General features: G+C 30.0%; 2 protein-coding genes and 1 long non-coding RNA gene across 5 annotated transcripts in view; 2 read left to right on the top strand and 1 right to left on the bottom strand.

The window, feature by feature from the left end:
* Window positions 1-3,381, top strand: part of LOC136080850 (uncharacterized) — a 22,648-nt gene extending 19,267 nt beyond the window's left edge. For 2 of the 3 annotated variants that reach the window (XM_065798160.1, XM_065798161.1), the window contains one exon: window positions 362-3,381. In XM_065798160.1, the coding sequence (XP_065654232.1) occupies window positions 565-3,003 (2,439 nt within the window). In that variant the 5' untranslated portion in view covers window positions 362-564 and the 3' untranslated portion in view covers window positions 3,004-3,381. The remainder of the gene's footprint in view (window positions 1-361) is intronic. The other variant, XM_065798159.1, reaches the window with a different exon arrangement.
* Window positions 1,751-21,148, bottom strand: part of LOC136080851 (uncharacterized) — a 24,755-nt gene continuing 5,357 nt past the window's right edge. Inside the window, exon 3 of the long non-coding RNA XR_010638682.1 lies at window positions 1,751-1,873. This is a non-coding gene — a long non-coding RNA (uncharacterized LOC136080851). The remainder of the gene's footprint in view (window positions 1,874-21,148) is intronic.
* The window catches only part of LOC136080849 (uncharacterized), a 24,203-nt gene continuing 20,493 nt past the window's right edge, over window positions 17,439-21,148 (top strand). Inside the window, exon 1 of the mRNA XM_065798158.1 lies at window positions 17,439-17,577. The gene's annotated coding sequence lies outside the window, so the exon portion shown is untranslated. The remainder of the gene's footprint in view (window positions 17,578-21,148) is intronic.

Here is a 21,148-nt window from a genome sequence, read left to right as displayed (position 1 = left end):
ATATATATTTATTTTTTCTTTCCCACTTCACCCAAATGTAAACACTTTTTAAAGTACATTTCAAAATTAGGATTTCTAGAGAACGCAGGGAAAGAAAGCAGTTTCTGCTAAATAGAGGGGAAAAAATATAATTACGTGCATTAAATAAAGGTATTTAAGCATTACTCCAAATTAGAAATATCAGGCTGTCCCACTTCTACTGCGTCCCACTTCTCCCCATTCTCTCCTATATTGAAATTAACCATTTTCTTTTGACTATAGTTATACAAATAGATATAATTTAACTAAAATTATGGTGCAAAGACAAAAAAAATGAATTTGTATAGAATTAGCATTTATTAAAGTATTCATTTATTAATAGGATTTTTGGCAAATGACCAATTTCCTCTGAAAGCATATTGGAACATTTCAAATCTATTATGGAATATAGACACATCAGAGTTCCTGTGTCATTCGAACAGTTTTCCATTGTGCTGCAGCTGTAGCAGTACTTGCTTTTTATATAAGACATGCTGCATTGACATTTATTGGAACAAAAATAACCCACTGCCATTATTTGACTATATGGATAAAATTGTAAATACATCAAAAACTTATAAAGACGCAGTGTGTGAAAGTTTAGCATTTATTGGTTTGAACCAAGGTCACATTAGTACGAGTTATATGATGGTTAACTCATGTTTAAAGGAAGCAAATATTGAAGATAAAAATCAATGTACCAACATAAGTACTCAAGACTTATTTCAAAATATTCCAGTCATAGGATCTAATAAATTACTTTATAGAAATGCTGCATGTGCAAAATGTAATTTTGCAACCTATCAGCAGGTTAATTTGACAATTCAATGTTCAGGAATGATATCTGATAAGGATTTAAGAACAACCATGAACCCTGAAAGTAAAAATAAATGGCTAGATATTTTAGAAGAGTATGAAGGTTGTTCTATTGATATAGAGAAAAATGAATACATTGAAAAATATGTACTACCATGCGAATTAGAGGACGAACAAAATGACTTTGTAAATAATTGTTCAATTGGAAATCCTTATTACAATTTATGCAATTCATATTCGGGAAAACTTAATATATACAATAAGATTTACAAAAATTATGACTGTTATAGATGTGCTAATAGTAATCTGGGAAATCTAAATGAAGATGATTTTATATGCCGACAACCGCCTATTATCGGTGCCAGTGACTGGGAAGAAATGAATTGGGCTGTTTTAATTAATATCAACGATAAGTCGAAAGTAAAAAAGTCATATAAATCCAACTCTCATGGTATCGAATGCAACGATGGTTATTTCTTCGATACATTTACTGATAAATGTGAAATAAGAGAAAATAAAAACGATAACTTAAATTCATCTGAATCATTAGGATTAAAATGTAACTGGAATAGTTATTTGCGCAATACTGACACTGAAAGTTTTAATGACTGCTTATTTTCACAACAACCTACGTTATTTGTTTTTGTAAATGAAACTACCAATTTAACTGCAGTAAACGAAATGTTTTTGGAAACAATAAGTTCCTCCCTCGTTATTTCTTCGAGTAAACTAAGAAAAGCAAACAAAATTATTTTTAAAACAAACGAGGTTTTTACATACGTAAAACTACAATCTTTTCAAAAACATCAACCGATCATTTTCAGTTATGCAACTTCGGTGTTAATTTCGTCCGTAAAAAATCAAGAAATCACCGATATGTATGGATTTGATTTAACCAGAAGTTATAAAAACAAAAGAATTTGTGCGCAACCAGAAACTATCGAAGTTTTTGATAAAAACTATTCTGCATCATCTTTCAACTCCGTTTATTCTAATATAACTGGTGAGGAGGTAGTACTCTGGATTGATATTGCACTGTCTGGAATAGAAAAAAAATATATCAGCTTCTGCAAACTTTTTCATTTACAACAACAGTGCTCTTACAATATAATCATAAATTACACTATAGAACCCAATCAAACCATTGTCTACAACTATAACGGTAAACGTTTTACTTACCTCCCAAATGAATACATCCCACTTGCAAATGGTGTTGGAGTATGTAAAGAAAGTGACAACAATATTGTTTTGAAATGGAAAAATAATGTTTTGAACGTTGCGAATATTATATCAAAAATCGGAACATCAGCAAGTTTACTATGTTATATAGTTATCATAATTGTTTACACATATTTTAAAGAACTTAGAACATGGTCTAGTGTTACGTCAACAACATTATGTATAAACTTGTTTTTTGCTGATTTTACATTTCTAATTTCAACACAAATCCACAAAAATAGGTTATGGTGTAAAGTTCTCTCCATACTTTTACATTGGTTTCTATTGGTAGCTTATCATAGTCTTCTTATCTTAGCGCTTGACGTGGCTGCTACGTTCGGTTCTTATAATCATCAGTTTTTAAAACGGAAAACGTTAATTCAATATTTTATTGTAATTTATGTTATACCATCAATATATTTGTTTATAAACGTTACTTTGGAAAAAACTGGTGTCGCGTATGTTGGCTATGGAGATGGAATTTGCTGGATTCAAGGGTTTTATGCGAATCTTTTTTCTTTTATAATTCCAATCGTAATTATTATACTAACATCGTTAGTATGTTTGTTATTTACCGTTTATAAAATCACATTGTCAGAGAAAAAAAGCAACAAAATATTTGGGGAAGGAAGAACATCTCGAGTTAATGTTGTGAGGGTAGCGTTAAAACTTACATTAATACTTGGAGTAATTGAGCTACTTGGTTTTGTTCAAATAAGTAAAGCATCGTTGTCAGAAGGAGAAGAGACCTTTAATACCGTTTTTACAGTTATATACATGCTTTTTAGATCTGCAAAAGGAGTATTGTTGTTTGTTGCATATATTTGCACCCAAAAAGTTAAAAAAATAATTATTACCAAGTCAATTCTTTTCATTCAAACTAAAAGCAAAGGTAACACTCACACACGGGAAGAAAAATATTCTTTAACAGCTTTCAGCTCATTATCTTAATGATTTATTTGGATATTTTACAATTATAATTATTTTATTAATATAATTCTAAAAGTAAATACTTACTACAGAAAAATAAAAGAGCGAGAAAGAAAAAACTATTATTTACTAAGGTACTAATATATACATTTATAGAATTTATACAATAACTTTCTTTTCGTTAAAAGTCAGTCTTCGAAAAGATTTTGAATTTGATTTATTTTTTGCAATAGTCAAAACGTTTTAAATTTTATAACTTACGAAGAAATATTTTATTTATTAGTTTTAATAAGTTGCTTTCATATCCTCTTGATGCGTTATTTATAAATTAAAACTTTAAACTTATTTGTAATGTATTTGTAAATCCATTTTTAAGGAAATAATAACGGCGCGAATTCATAGCCACTTAATATTTTAAAATTACAAATAGGACTGTTTCGACTTATTGCAATTAAAAAAATTAACGCTGATGAATATCGTGTTTCATTTGATTTTTTGGTCAATCCACGCCAAACGGCCTAATTTTCGAAGTCATCCCCACACGACCATTTCAGATTTTTATAAAATTCTATCAGTATGCAGTTAAATATAATTCATTAATATTGCCAAAGTTTTAAGTAAAAATGTTTGTTATTTCAAATTTTGTGGTACTTTTTGTAAGACTTACATTAATTTCAATATCAGTTAATAGCTAAAAATATTATTTTAGGGGTCTTATATTTTTAAAATGGAAAGATAATATATCTTAAAAACCTAGACTCTTAGTAAACCAAAGGTGTAGATTGCAAATTATTTAATACAACTTTTACTTTATGCCTAGAATTTAGTCTTTGGTTCAACAAATAGCGTCACAAATTCAACACCATAAACTTTTACTGTTTTTTTGTAGGGTCATATTACTAGAACAAAAAGTTTTTTAGTATTGTTGTTTTTTCTAAAGATTCTCCGTAAAAATATAAGGATGAAAAATTATCTCTTGCCTATGTTAAGTTATTCTAAAACCAATATGGGGACAAAAGTAAAATACCTTTAGGTGGTTCCTAAAGAATAAAAGTGCATAAGATTTTTTTTTTTTCAAATTTTTTTTCACAACTATTTCTTGTTTAGAATTTATTGCTCTTTCATGCTGGGTATTTAAATTTAAACAAAATTTATTTACAAGCAGTTTTTTTATGCTTTTACACATATGAAAAAAAAAAGAAATCCTAAGCAACACCATAGCAACAGTTTTTTTTCTCTCAAAAAATGATACCCTAAAACATCAAGTACATTTCATTAAACTAGCTGGTTTATTATCAAGTAGTTAGAGTCCTTGCATTGTTCTACAAGAAGATTTATTGCGAATAATTAAATTCAGTTTATTGTTTTTTATTAATATATTTGAAATTAATGGGTAATCCATCCAATCGTAAACATATAATCGAAAAGTTTGATTTCAGTATAAATATAATAATCAAAAAGTTTGATTTCAGAAAAGGTCGCAAGTTTTCCTTATAAAAAAACTATAAGAGAAGTAAAAATTGCAACTCAAGTTTCACCGACTGATGAAAACGATTATTCAATTTTGATTGACTTTCAATTGTTGAAAAGGTTCATAGAGCAAACAGCTATATGTTCTGCATGTGACTCTAGAGACGTGACACTATGGAACAAACTTAGTTCACGCATGGGACTAGCTTCCAAATTAATATTATTATGTAACAATTGTCAAGTTAATGTTAGTTTTATCTCTTCTAAAGAATGTTCACCGAGTAAAGAAACTCAAGGGAGAAACTCATTTGAGGCAAATGCAAGAGCTGTTATAGCATTTAGAGAAAAAGGAAAAGGACAAGAAGCGATTTCTAATTTTACACGATGCATGAATATGTATGGGTTATCTGAACCAACTTATAGTTATATCAATGAAGAGCTTCATGCAGCTTATTTTGCAGCTGCCAATAAGAGCATGGAAAAAACTGCACTGTTAGCGTTTGATCAATGTGATGTAAATTAAAAGATTATGAATTATGGAACTTGCCGTATTTTGATCGATGGCACATGGCAAAAACGTGGACACGTATCACTAAATGGTGTTGTAACAGCCTGCCATAATGGCAAATGTAGTGATCTGCATATAATGTTGAAACACTGTCATAAATGCAATATAAAAAGTTTAAGTCTAAAAAATCCTGAATATAATGAATGATTAATGATCCATGATTGCAATATAAATCATAAAGGATCATCTGGTTCAATGGAAGGAGCCGGAGCAGTTGAAACATTTAGTAGATCAGTACAGACGCATAATTTGATTTACCATGAACACTTAGGGGATGGGGACACCTCGTATTGTGAGGAAGTAATTGATTCAAATCCTTATTCACAATTTAATGTGACACCAGTAAAGTCGGAATGTGTCGGACACATTTAAAAATGATTAGCCACTAAAACCCCGCTTTCAGGAAAGGGAAAACTGACTGAATTTACCGTTAACTTAATGCAAAACATTTATGGGAAAGCTATTAGAGATAATATTAATCATTTGTATGCTATGAAGAAATCGGTTCTTGCAAATCTTTGGCATTGTACTCATTTAACCGATGAATCTTATCGACATCAATTTCGTCCACCAGGTATTAATAGTTGGTATATGTATAAAAAAGTCAACAGGAAAATGTTTTATTAGTCATAACAGTATACCAAAATGGATTCATGATATTATAAAGCCAATCTTTATTAGTCTATCGGAAGATGAGCTGTTATCTAAATGTCTTCATGGTCAAACGCAAAACTCAGATGAAAGCATAAATCAAATAATTTGGAGTAAGTGCCCTAAAAAAATTTTTTTTTTGAGTGTAAAATATTAGAAATTGGAGTTTATTCTGCAACTGTTCAGTTTAATGATGGCACTGGTGCTTTACACACAGTTTTAAATCACCTTAGTATTAAATGCGGTGTATGTGCTTAAAATGGTTTAGTTGAAAAAGATAAAAAATAAGTATTCGGGTGTAGAAAAAAAAAAGCATCAGATGATGGTAAAAAGAGAAGAAAGACAATCAGGAAGATTAAGAAAGGATTTATAGACATTCAAAATGAAAAAGAAGTAACAGATCCTTATCTTCCTGGTGCGTATGAAACTTTTAATTATGTTCTTGATAAATATTTGTGTTTTTCTCAATGATATGTTTCTCTAACTTTTGCTTCAACTACAAACAGTATATTTCATAAAATAATTATGCTATAGCTCTAAAATTTTTGCTGATTGTCCATTTAAGGAACCTTTAATGAACTGTAAGGAACCCCTTATTTATGATCTAAAAACTATTTTTGTTTTAATAAGAGCATTTATTTAATACTGGTAGAAGCTATTTTTATAATTTTGGTGAATGTTTTTAACCTATTAACAATGAATATTTAGGCCAAATTTGAAGTTTTTTTGATAAATTGTTCCTAAGTTATTTTGTTTATAAGATATACCAAAATTGCATCAAATTTTGGTAAATATTTTATTAAAAAAAACATTCCTTTTTTTTTTTTTTTGTTTTAATTTAATGAAAGCTTTAGTTTTAGCCCATTAAATAGGAAAAACCAAAAAAATATAACATAATAACTTTATTGAACGATTTGGGTTTTTTTATATACGAACCACCTCCAAATAACATGTATTTGAACCCCAAAAACTTAATGTAATCAAATCTTTTTTTTTTTAATTCCATTATTGGAAAGAGCTTATTTTACACATTTAGAAACGATAAAAATCAATTTGAAGAGATTTTTCCTTGAACTAAAACCATCTAAGTTCAGTCTACTATAGTTTGGTCTACAAAGTCTTTGATATTTTAAATATTAGGTTCCGTAAATTAACTTGCCGAAAAGAGCTAATTTTAGTAAGTATATTTTTATTCTACGGACAAATCTCTTAATAATTAATAAATTAAATTCAAAAGCTTACATAAGTTTATAACTAACATCGAATAAAATTATTAGAAGACGAAAGTTAGAATTGAAAATAAAACAAGAGCTATTTTAAATATATCTACATCCTGCCATGTCTGTTAAACAAAAATAAAAATTTGACCAAAGTTTATGTCATTTTAGTACTTATTGACGAAAAAAGGGTTTTATTGATTTTTGCTCAGAACTTTTCATTAAGCAACTGTGTTTAATTGTCAGACAAACTTAATTTAATTAAAAATGTTACTTTAATTTGTTTCCGCCACTAATGGCTGTTGTTGGTTAAAAACACGCATTTGCAGCGCTATTGTTTAAGTTCTTTTGGTAAGGCTAATTGTTGCTCAGTTAAAGGGTTGAGATGTATTAACCTAGAGACAAAATTAACAAATAAATCACTTTTCCAGGTCAAAAATGAGTCCAAATCGCCGCAAAACTTAATCAACCACAAACTTAATTGAAAAAATTGACGATACTGATGACATAGATGATATATTATGTTTAAGTGACACTATTAATACTAGCCTTTCGGAGATTAGAACTTCACCTTTAAGAATAAAACGTGTTAGTAAGAGAGATCATGCTTGTTATATAAAACGTGTTAGTAAGTTATATAAAAGGAAAAATTCGGAAAGTACAAATAACAGTTGCTGAAAAAATAACTGGGATACCATATGCTCCTCTGCGCAACAAAAGCAAGCTGAGACATGAAAAAAATGGAGGGCAGACGATTCTACAAATTACATATAAAAATACAAGGGCAAAAGATACTAAAAATTCTTAGCCTCTTGATAATTTGGAAAATGTCTTTGGATAAAATGAATATACGTTGGCTAAAGACTATCTAAACAGAATAGGCGTCACTGATTCAAAACTTAAAAGCAACTTCCCTGACCCAGTTTGGATGAAATCCTTTATTGATCGCACCAATTTCTCCTATGATTGTTTATAAAGCTTCAAACTGTTACTTAAAGTAGACAAGTAGTGGCCCTCGTGGAAGTATATTCGAAAGTTCGAAATCAGTTGATTCACTGAGATTTTTGTACCTGAAACAGCAACTCAGTAACAGTAGCATAGATCGTTATTGGAGATAATTTAGTTTCACATTTTTAACTAATATCTTAAAGCATGATCGGATAAAGTATCCACCTTACATGTTTAATCCTAAACACCATACATCTGGTCCAACCACTAAATATTACTACTTTCAGATCTTTGAAAGTTGAGTTGAAGAAGATTTTACAAATAAGTAAAAGAGAATTAAGAATTAAGAGCTCAAAAAACTATTTCCAAGTGCTCTTGAAAAAGTTGCAGAATACTATAAAGACAGAAAATTTAATAGCCTTAATAAAAGCTTTAGGCATAAATCAGCCATGGCGCAGTGGTAGCGCACTTGCCTTAGACACAAACTATCCGTGGTTCAAGCGCTACCTCTGGGCAAGTTTTGCGACATCAGTTAGGAAGGAGGAGTGAACTTCTTATTAAATGCTCATTCGCGGTGCTCTGTAATAAGACCGTAAGGACTTCTTAGGACACCTAAATTAAATTTAAAAAAAAATCTATTGAATTGAGAACAAGTACCAAAAAGGCTTTTGGATGTCAATCAAGATTATAGCGGTGAGACCATGAAAAAGTATTTAATCAAGGTGTTATAGATATTCTTAAGAAGCACTGTGGCAATAAGACAGCAGGAAAATATAAATGTTATAAACAGGGATGTCAATGAGTCGGGTATCACCGAAAGCGGACCCAGCCTCAATTTTTAAAAACGGAGGTTGGGCTTAGGTATCAACGGACCATACCGGGGTTTATATGCAATTTACTTAATGATTATGAATTACGTACAAATTTAAATTAAAGAGAATTCGGACAAGTCTTTGAGTTAAAATTAAGCTATTATTTAGAACGTTTTGATATTGTCATCAAATGGATGCTACTTTGATTAGATAAAATATTTTTTATCCAATAAAAAAGGTCTTATCTAAAACACAATACCTCAAACTAACAGAACGATTTTTAGTACATATCAAATGCTGCAGAGCTGCAGTAAATAAGGAAATATATTGGAAATTTAAAAGAGATTGTCAAAACGTAACTGCAACAGAATCTAGACAAAATCAACTTTACTGATGATCCTAGAAAAAGAAAACTAATAAGTCGTCGAAGTATTAGGTATCCAGAAAAAGTTTTTAACTTTTCTAAGTCAAATACTTCTTTAATGATCTGTGGAAGTATAGCTAGTGAATTTCTTCTTTCTTTTTACTTGTAAAAAGCCACCAAAATGTGGAAAATAATGAACAGAGGAAGATCAGAAAAATTATTGCTTCAAAAGTACTAAATCAGGTTGGTTTGATTCAGTAACGCATCCAGGAAATGGGATCCAAGAATGGGGATGCATACTTCACCCCCTCGGATCCGTCACTGGTTTAATACACTCACTTTTAACAATTTATTTGAACGTTATCAAAAGTGTTTTACCTAAGCCGTACTTTCCGTTGCTTCTGAAAAAAGTCCTTGAAAATCTGGAACCGAATATTATAAAATATTTCAAAGTGATTTTCAAAAGTGTGGAATTTACCTTCAAGATGTGCAACCACTACTTGATAGAATAGACAGTTAAAAGAATTTTCTTTATTCTTCATTATTCTTCGATAGTTTCAAATAGACAAGAACTTAAATTGTGAAATATTGAAGTTAGCTAAAAACAAATTAGTTGACATATCATATGGGAGAAATTCTTTCTCATTTGGAGTTACTTGATATGAAACCAGATGGAAAAATAATGTTAAACCACAGACTGGTCCTGTTTGATCTTCAAAATCTAACAGACTGCTTAAGAGGATAAATTAAATGGTAACGATTTGATGGTAACGACTTGTTGGTGACAATTTGATGGCGATGACTTTATGGAATTTTTTTTTAAAACACAGAAGATTATCATTTAAAACATTCAAAATTACCATTTTCTTTTTATTTTGTTTTCGCCTTGGAAACAACCATGATCCATAGAATATTAAATAAGAAATTTATAAAGATAGAAAATGAAATCAGGAGCTAGAAAATGATAAACACAATAAAGATGAAAATACTAAAATTCCAAAAAATTTAATAGTTGGTTTCTATGAGGAAGAAAAAAACCTTAAATCAACATTCTATGTAAGATTTTTTTTTCAAGACTATATTTTTAGCCATATTGTAAAATAAATAAATTTTCATTACAAAAGTTATCAATAATCCTGAAAACGGTCAAAGTTTAAATTTTTAAAATCCTTCTGAAAAGAGTCAAAGTTTAAATTTTCAAAATTCTTTAAAGAGCATATTTTTAGCTACATAAAAGATTGTAAAATAACTAAGTTTTCATCACATAAGTTATTAATAATACCTTTCTGAAAAGGGTAATAATTTAAATTTTCAAAATCCTTATTAAATAAATACTTTGACATTTCCATTTTTAAAATTAGGTAAATATAAAAGTTAAAATAACTTGAATATATAGCTATAAAGCAAACTGATTCAAATTTAAAAAACTAAAAACTGTAAAACTTAAAAAATTCAAGTACAACTAGATTATTATAAACAAACTTTTGGTAAGTTGCGATTTTGTCTAAGCATTTGCAATGAGTTCTTTTCGAATGTTCGGAGTGGTTTACTGAAGTACTCATATATATGTTTACAAAAAATAATACATGGGTAATGCTTTAAGGATGAAAACTTTGTATGCATAGTGATCATACCACCGTTTTGGTCAATCCATTCTAAATGATGTTTCGGTTATAATTGATCGGGCAAATCTTGAATATCATCAAAAAAAGTTTCTTTAAAATTAATTAATGTGTTAAACTTCTCTGTAAATAATTGTTATAAAAAACTCTAAAGAAATCATTTTTTTTATTTGCTATTAAAAAAACAACTTTTATAGCCATACAATCTAATATAATATTTTGTATATAAAATGATAATTACTTTTTTATTTTTTTTATAATTTTACTTCTTTTTTATGAACCACCCTACTGCATAATTCTTTTTGACTAAGGAACTGCTAACACAACTCATGTTTGAAGGCCGTCTCTATAAAAGTTTTGCTGAGTATATAAACTCTCAGCAAAACTTTTATAGAGACGGCCTTTTTTGTTTTCTCCACAAGATTCGAGTATACCGAAAGTCTCAGGTCTTAATCCAACAAATTCAGAGAGAAAGTGCCCATTATAATCATAATTTAACTTACCAGATAACCATTCAATTTTATGCTTTGTGTACAATGGACCTTTAACTGGTAGTTGAAGCTTTCATTAAAGCGATTATAACTGTTGACGTATTTATATGGGTAGACACCCTTACTTCGTTGAAGTATTACCTCAGCATCAGTTAATCCTTTTGTGTTTATGACAAAGTCTTCTGTTTTAAAGTTCAACAATTCACTGGCAAACTTTCATCAATTACTTTAGTAACAGATTGCTTTGAGATGTAGCTAAGTTTTTTAATGAAACTTTTCACATATATAAGACGGTATTGAGCAAAGCATAAAAAAAATTGATTTGCGGCGGGCCGGAACCCTTGTTAGTGTGCTTTTCCAAAGGTTGATAAATTTTAGTGGAGACTTTTCAAACATCTTTTTGATATCATTTTTATTTTAGATTGACTTGACGCCTGATCGTAGGTTTTCGTTTGCTGTACATTGTTTTCTACTTGATCTAGTAATTAAGAAGAAAACCCTGTATAGCAAAAGTTGTTGATGCTAAAGACTATCCTTTTCATTTTGCAAGTGTTTTTTTTTATCGCTTTTATTGATGCCAATCTGTTTATAAACAGTGTACTAGTCAAAATAAATATAAAGTCAAAAAACCAGGTTTACTCAAACTTTTATACACACTAGTTGCAGAGATCGTTACCAGGCCTTTGGCTAACCATATGTGCGCCAGCTGACACAAAACACTAGCCGGAAAAATTCTTCTGAAGCAAATTGTTTGAAATTATTACTAGAGGTAAGTGTTAAAAAGCTGCTTGTGTCTGCTGTTAACTTGAAAAACTCTTGTTAAATAAACTCGACAAAATATGTCGAAAAAGCTCTACTGAAACAAAATGTTTAAAGTAAACGCTGGTGGTATAAGTCAAAAAGTTGTTTTTACTGACATTGGCCTCAAAAAATATTTGGTGACTAGACTCGATAACACTATTTAGCTTAATGGTGCCAAAAAAAAAGGGTTTTGGAAATGGAAGAAAAGTGAAGCCGCTTTTTTTTTTTTTACAAACTTACTCCGCCATGTGTAAAAAGGGCAAAATATTGTTGGATAATGTTTTAGAAGCCTTTTCTAATTAGAGCAAAAGCGGCTTCACTTTTCGGATTGAAGGTAGACTTCTTCTATATATAGTATATCATTGTCAATACATAATATAATAAATAACATAACATATTACAATAAATCATCCAAAACTGAAAGGTTGTTCAAAAATATCTGCATTATCGAGGCGTTGTTGGGTCTGATTTTTAATATATTTGGGTTCGAGTTTTTATTCAAATTCTAATAATTAATGATTAAATTAATTACATTATAATTTAGTGATAATGAATAACCATAAATTACCTCGTAAATAAAAAGACTAAAAAAGTATTGGAGAAATTAATAGCAGACGGTGCAGCTTGCTTAATTCCTGCATCATAGACAAAGAGTGAATGCTAGATACACTTCGGTTGGGTTGAAGTTAGAGGTGAGATTTGCTGCTTGACTTACTGCATACATAATAATTTAATTTTATGAATCTTTTAACTAATTCATAATCAATTGCATTTGATAGGCATATTGCACACAATGCCTGTCTGAGCGCCATTCAGATTTGATAATTAACTGATCATTAAATGAGTCTTAACCTATTATTCAATCATTCTTAGTTATATAGATTTTATTTAAACTCTGTATAATTGTAAGTGATCATGTTGTAATTAACAGGTGCTCAAGAAGTTTGCCATTTGTAAACAGTATGGATTATGGATGTCAGTGCCAATTAGTCATACTATAACTCTACAAAGACATAAAACATCACGCATCAAAAAGATTAATACAGAACCTAGACAATTAAAAATAACAAGCTTTTTACCTAAAAATTCAGAGATAAGTTAATTGCTGCCTTTGCTGGCAAAATATATTTGTTATAAGTTTTTAATAGCATTTTAGAAATGAAATGTTTTTTCTAGTACAAAAAAAAAGTCACTTTGCTCAAACAATGATTGACATTTGATCGAAGTAAGAATCAGTGTAACTTGAGGATATTATGTGCAGTTGAGCAACGCTGTATAAGACACTACTACTAAAGTTTTAATACAAATGTGTTCGAAAGCTGAAAGACAAACATATTGGAGTTACTCATGTCGCAATAAAAACTAATCAATGAACCGATGACATCCTCAAATACTTTTATCAGGCTTTTGCAGGTAAAATCCAAGTTTGAAATCCAATGGAGCTAATTTAGTTCAAGAAATGATCAAGACTTTAAAAGAGATGGTCGGCTAATTCAAACATGGTGGGAAAAATCAGGAGCTACATAACATTCTTCAATAGGATGTTTTAACTCGTTGGAACAGTAAATATTTCTTGTTTTTTGAAAGTTGCAGTAGTTAAAGGATTAAAAATATAAATATTTTTCAATGCTTTAACTCTATATTATTAATTTAATTTATATGCGTTTTATCATTGTGAATGTAACTAATGAAACTAATAAAAAAAAAACAGTTGCAATGATACCAAACCCGAAATGTAGTTGTTACTGAACCTGAAGACAGAACTAAATTGAACTCGAACATTAGATTTAATCGAACTTTAAAAGATGAGTTCGATTCCCATATCTACTTAAAATCAATAAAAGCTTTCTGTAGTTTGAGTTTTTATTTGCGGCTAGTGTAAGACACTAGCCGCAAATAAAAAGAGTCATTATCACTAGTGGTTGGAAACTCGCGGTGAATAGACATGATGACAATCACCTATTCCTGCAAGCCTAAATGGCACCAAATTCTGAAGCTTAAAAAAATTTTCGTTGATGACTAGAGCTGACAACACTTGTTGCAATAAACTTTTGATAACTATTTTTATTTCTATTCGCGGAGAGCTGGCGGTGACTTAACTTATATAGTTCGAGTAGCATCAAGTTCTAGTGCTTACATCAGTAAAGCTTCAAGTTCTTACATCAGTAAAGCTCAATGGCCTGATTTAAGTTAACCAATCAACATTTAAAGGCATTTTCTTCAAGTAATTCTGAAAAAAATTCTTTTGTTTACAATCTTTTAGCTGTTTGACTGAAAAAAAAATGTGCACCAATTTCACCACAAAAATAAGCGACATCTTTCATCTGACTGAATGAACTTTTAAATATGATTTGATATCGAAATATTTCATCACTATCCGCTGATCCATCGCCAGAAAAACAGTAGCTAGTAGTGATATTTACTTTTCATTTTTCAGAATCGATAGAATAAATATTAGAACATGCCTTTTTTAGCTAAAACTTTTTTCAAGCCCTGTATTTAGTTTAAAGCTAGTTTTGTTAAGATTTGAAAAGCACTTGGCATGTTGCTCTAAATATTTGCTTTCCACAAAAAAGTCATAAATTTTTTTATAAAAATCCTCAATTTGACCTTTTAAAACATTAGATGGTGTTATACTCAATAATTCTGATTTTCTTAATGCTACTTTGCTCCTAGTAGGCACGCGATGTCGATCCAACGTTGGATCTATGTTGGGTAATGTTGGGCAAACTCGACCAATTAAATCTAAAGTTATAATAACGTTGGTAACACTAATGTAATTTTTCATCAGAACTAGGTTTTAATAGCTTTATTTTTTTAAATCTTTTTAATCTTATTTGAAATTAAGAAACGCATAAATACCATTTAAGTTGCTTTAAACAATGCGATAGAAACTGGGCCGGATTAACATATTCAGGGGCCCAAAGCACTCAATCAAGTATGGAGCCGAACCGTAACCAACCAATAGCAGGTAAGTGCAAGTTGCTGTGCAACATTAATATTTATAAAAATATTATAAACACATGCTAAAATCTATACATCACACTGTCACACATCATGTAACTATGATGATGTAAGTTGTAAACAACATGTATGAGTATGACGTAAACAGTAACGAAACCACTGCACTACTAGTGACTGTTATAATTTTTATAAATCAGACATTTCATTCCCTAGACTTTGAAAGAGTAAAATTGTTTATTGCATCGTTGATTGTAAAAGTCAACTAAAGTAAGCATATCTGCCTTGATGCAGAGTAGAGACAGAGAGTCCAATCTCTCCTGCTTCATTGTTGTTCTACATTGGCTTTTGAGTCTCTTAAGCTGTGAAAAGGATTGCTAAGCAGAAACATTTGCTTGCATGAAGGTAAGGAAAATGCAAAGTGCAATATCTAGGTTGGAAAAACACTACAAAAATCATCTTGAACAATAACATTTCAGTTGAGCATAAGTGAAAGCACTTTTGTTCCCCTGAAACTTTGAGCTGAGGTACTAATGAAACTGCTGCAGTTTTCCAACGATGTCCATGCTGAGATCTTTCTGGTAAAAACTGTCTAAAGAATGACAGCCTTTGACATACTCTTCTTCGCTTCACTGTAGGTTATTGATGAATGAGAACTGTGCTGACATCATTGTAAACTTTACTTCTTTCCATTTCAGTCGTCAGTTTGTCAATTATGCTCTATAATGTAAACGCTCTAAATGTATCCCTGGCATTTATGTCTTTATTCTAATTGCAAGAAAGTATTATACAAAAAATTTTTGAAAAATAGCCAATCCTTTCTTTTTTGATAAATCAGTTGATTTCAATTGAAATATTATGGCATTGTGGGCAATTTCCAATAAAAGTAATAATTGATTTTAAAATGTCTGTGTCAATAAATATAAAACGCGAAGGAACAAATTAATAATTTATTTGAATTATTAATTTGTACATTACTATTAATACTGCATTGTATTCTTTTTTAGAAGATATTGACGTCAAGATTTTAGATTTTGTGTTAGTAAAATTAGTGATTTCCAATTGAAAAGTAAAACTATTTGTATTGCATACTAATGATACTGGAGAAAACTGATTTCCTCTAAAATATGTATTTTTTAAATATCCTGCTACCACCTGATTTCCTTCTTAGATTTGAATCATATTTTCTTTTTCCCATTATAAAAATTGCACTGATGAATGAGGCCAGTAAATAAAGTAAAACACGAGGATTACAGTTTTTCTATAAGTTGCAAATTTAAATATAATAATTGTTCCTAGAATTCATGGCTTATTCAGTTTAACAAACATGAAACAGGTACTGGCAGAAACAGTTATCAAAAGCTGATTCCTGTGTATATGTCGCAAAACTCTAAAACACCGATTTTCTGACATAAACAACCGGTTGCTAAGGCTGTTCATGCAGTTGCAGTAATTTAGTAATTGCATAAAAATTTTAGTAGCTCGTTGTGGTGCCCCCCTTTCCATGCGGTGCCCTAAGGACGAGCTTAGCGTGCTTAATGGTTAATCCGTTCCTGGATACAAACGTTTTTAGAACAATCCCGCCATTGTTCTCTTATGTAAACTGATATATAAATATTTTCTAATATTATAATTTTAAATACTTCTTGAAAAATTTTATTTAAGCTTAAAAGCAAAATTGAAATGTAGATACGAGTTGCAAAAAACTAAGGTTGCGTCAAACATAGCTCAGATGAAATGTTTTAATTATTTAATAAATTACTAGACCTTTCAACTAATTAAGTTAATATGGTTAGATCAATATGATTGCTTAATAGTAGTTTTATGTATAACGTACAATTAGGTCATGAGAACGTTTTATAGTTATAAATATTATGTTGTAAAAAATGTTGGAAGTATAAAACGTGATTGTATTCGATTGTAATAAAAAAATAGCGCAATAGTTTATCTTGTGATTTTAAAAGTTTTGAATTTCATTAAAGTAGTAAAACTTTGATGGAACTATGAAAGGAAGTTTTTAAATATATAAAATTAAAAGTATTAAAAAATTAAAAAATCATGCCGATGCTCTAAATAAGATGGTAAATATTTAAAGAAATACGAGCATTAAGCTTTAATGGGAGTATTGTACAATTATTACCTTTTATCTTATAATCAGTCGGGGCTCAAAGACGTGAAAAAATGATATGTTACATGTTGTAAAAGTTCATTGTTTTTTACAACAAAAACTAATACACTCTTACTATATACCTGTTATAAATAAAATAAAAAAAATTCAATAATACAAAAAAAATTTAGTGTAAAAAAAAAGAAAGTTATAAAATATCAAAAAAAAAAAAAACTACAAAAACTAAAAGGATTTAAAAATTTGAATACAAATGCGTTATATCATTTATGAAATATTATAAACTAAAAAATATATTTGTCAGGAATTAAAAAGATGCCAAAAAAAAAATAGCTTGCCGCTTAAACGATGAAATGCTTTTTAAGTAGATATAATATAAATTATGAATCAACTTCACGATTCTTGAAGTTGTGTAGTTACTTAACTAAATAATGAATAAAAAATATTCTATTTTATATTTTTTCAATTTGAGAACTTTTTGAATTTGAGAAAGATGAGAACTTTTTTTGTCATGTTTTTAACATTTTTTTGGCTTAAATAAAGAAAAAGAACGTTTCAGTAAGAGGTACGTCCGTTTTCTATCCCTTTAATAATTATTAAAATTCAATGTTTCTTCATTAGTTTTTGACTGATATTAAATAATTTGTAATACTTTTAATAAAGGTCATCTTAATTATGTTAAATATGCCCTAAATTAAAGGTCTTTACAACTATCTCAATCCAATTGTTAATTTAAATCAGCAGTTGATTACTTAAGTCAAGACTTAAAGATGTCCCAGTGTCACAAAATGACTTTTAACTGAACCTCTTTTTCCGAGTAAAACCTTTGGGGGTATGACAGTATAAGTATGTAGAAGTACATTAGAGTTGGTTTTGAAATCTTTCATTATCGTCCGTGAAAGAAAAATTGATTTGAAAATTTTGATTTTTTGGTTTATTGACAAGATTATTAATGACATGAAAAAAAACATTTTTTACATAAAAGCTGTATATTTTTGTTAAAATTTAAATTTAACTTTAATTAATGTGCGTTTATATTTTATAATTGTTTTTAATATAATTGTACAGTTTTTTGTGTAATTACAGTCGTCCCCCGGTTAACGAACTTAATTCGGAGTACGAACTAGTTCGTTATCCGAAAAGTTCGTTAACCGAAACGCGTTTTCCCATAGGCCGCCATTAAAAAATTTTTAATTGGTGGATTTTGCCGAAATAATGGGGGAAAAAATTCAAAAAATTGTCCAACTTGATAAATAAAATAGGCAAAGGTGAAATGATTGAAACCTGAGATTTATGCACTTTTAAAAATTGAAACAAATTGAAATTGTGCATGAAAATTGCTTGTCAAAATTTTAGAAAAAACTAAAAATTTTGTGGATCCTTTTGTAGCAGTTTGAGCAGCAGCCAAGATTTTTTCCTTCGAGCTGATGATGGTGCCAATGGTTGATTTATTTACACCAAACTCCTTAGCCAGGTCACTTTGCTTTTCACCTTTTTGCACTCTTTGAATGATTGTCTTTTTCTCTTCACGAGTGAAAACTTTTTTGCTTTTTTTTGCAGGGTTCGACATTTTGAAAAATCGCAAAATCGAAAAAATCGCAAGTGAGAAAAAAACCTCGAAAAAAGCACAAAAATGCATGAAAAATATTAGTGAAACAAGAAAAGAAAAAAATGAAACAACAAAAGCACACCCAGCACAACCATTCACCTCCCAGGCTTCCATGACACTCACAAAACTGAAGGGGAAATGCTGGACGGCGCGCCCGACCTTCACGCGCGTGTGCACGCCATTTGGCGGTCCCGGTTCGTTAACCGAGTTCCGGTTCGTTAACCGGGGGAGGATTTTGGGCAAACTTTCGGTTCGTTAACCGAAAGTTCGCTAACAGGGGGGTTCGTTAACCGGGGGACGACTGTACTAATGTGTTTATATGGTTGATGGGAAAATAATTGTACATATGTATATGTGGGTGTTAATGGTGGTTTTTGAGGTATATGATTTAATATAAATTATGATAACAATTTTGTAAGAGACAAGTTCACATTGAAAACATCTTGATTTAATGATTAAGTAAGAGTTCCTAGGCCCTTTATTAATTTTAAAATTCCGGGAACCTGCGAGCAGTTTTTTTGTGCCTTTTAAGCAAAATACAAACGCAAAACTATTTAAAACTATTAAAATATTTTAACTATTTTATACACTATTTAAAATGCCGAATCAAGCAAAAACTCATGATGACAACAGAAAAACTGTCTGCTTCCTCTGTTTGAAATAAGCTAACAGGCAACTGACTGGCTTTATGTTTAAACACTGTTAAGAAGTTTTTTGTCAAGCATCAACTTTGAATATCGTAGAGTCCCAATGGGTATCTGTGAAAACTGTTGAGTATGTCTTAAAAAAAAACAATGGTGAAAATGTTCAACTTTCCTCACTGCCTGACTACCAAAAATAAAGATTTGTCCTGCAACAAGAGAATCACCACTTGATTGCATGATTTATTTTGTTGGAAAAGTTTGGAACCCCTCAACCGATTGGAACAAGAAACACAACCAGTCAGCCAAAAGAGCTGCCAGTTGTTGAGAAACATTGTTCAGCATGTTTTTACTGATTGGAAGAGAGAATCCACATAATCGTACAAAAGGAATATTTCGACAGAACTTGCTTGAAGTTGCAGCAAAAGACAAAAAAGCAGCAGAAAGTGTAGCTGCTTTTGTAATAGATAACAAGGCTCCCTCACTCCATGGCACTCTGCGTCTTAGTCAAGGAATAGGAAGAAATCTTCCAGTTACTCCAGGTAAAAAATATTTTCTTTTTGCGATGTATGCTTAATATGCTTTTGTTTAAGTGACTCTTTTATTGCAACAAAAAAACTTTATAATATAAGAAACTGTGTTATTTTGATGTAAACTTTTCTTCCGAGTCATTAGGACAAAGAAAACCTTTTCCAGCAGCTGCATCTACCTTGACTGCTCAACAACTTCAACAAGTTTAAAACAAGACTGAGCTTTCAAACAAAGAGCTGAACAAGCTTGTTTCAACACTTAACAAAGTAGTTTCCCAGCGAGTAGTTGAAAAAAACTTCAGGAAAAAATTCGAGTCAAAAAATTCAGAGTCGTGGGGTAAAGCATAAGTGGCGATGACGTTTGTCTAACGGGATATACTAGTTATAAGTGCTGATCATCATCGAAACGCCAGTAATAATAGACGCGACTCTGAGGAGATGTTTATTACTTAATCACTTCGCAAATTATGTTTACACATTGGCATTAATGTTTTTTTTTCAATTCTGAAGCCTTTCATTGCTGGATGCATACTTTTTATTTTTGTAATCAGTTTTTGTTTTATTTATTTGTTGTTTGGTGACATATTTTTTATATATCTTCGTTAATATTAGTGTTTATAAAACAATTGATTGTTTATTATTATTGTTAGTACTGTTTAGGTACATTATCTGTCTTATTTATAATTTAAATATTTCTCCATTGATCTTTATTTTTTGTCTTGGCAACTATCAAAATATGCTTTGTTCGAAAAATAATTCTCCTTTATTCTAATGAACTTCATTTCTTCCCTCAGGCGTTCACTGCTCGTGTGTGACCATTCGGCGAATTTTATATATCCCAGAATTATATATATGCCAAAGTTTTTAAATAAAAAGACTGAGTTTTCAAACAAAGAGTTGAATGAGCTTCTTTCAACACTTAACAAAGTAGTTCCCCAGCGAGTAGTTAAAAGAAATATCAGGAAAAATTGAGTCCCTTGGAAAGCATCTTTCTGACTTGTTTGTCACCTCAGAAACTTCAGACACACAAAAATCTTAGCCAAGAATCCAAACGTTTATTGATGTACTGCAAAGATGTTGAAGCTCTGATCAGAGTAGAGATGTAAAAAAAGTGTTATTTTGCTATCGTGTATTTTTCACCCAAAAAAATGTGTTTTTTTGGGGTTTTTGGTTTTTTTTGGCTTTTACTGATCTTTTTGGTGTTTTTGTTTACTTACTTTTAACTTTTTTTAAATGTTTCCAACTTATCTAAAATGTTTCTATTTTATTTTGTTTGAGTTTTTTAGATTCTATGTTAGATTATATTAAAATTAATCTATTTTAATTAAAGTGTGAACAGAATTCACAAAAGAGTTA

This window comes from Hydra vulgaris, chromosome 05 (genome assembly GCF_038396675.1).
Source record: "Hydra vulgaris chromosome 05, alternate assembly HydraT2T_AEP".
In the NCBI taxonomy this organism is placed as follows: Eukaryota; Metazoa; Cnidaria; class Hydrozoa; order Anthoathecata; family Hydridae; genus Hydra; species Hydra vulgaris.
Note: the sequence above shows the minus strand (reverse complement) of the source record. Positions and strands in the feature narration are given on the sequence as shown.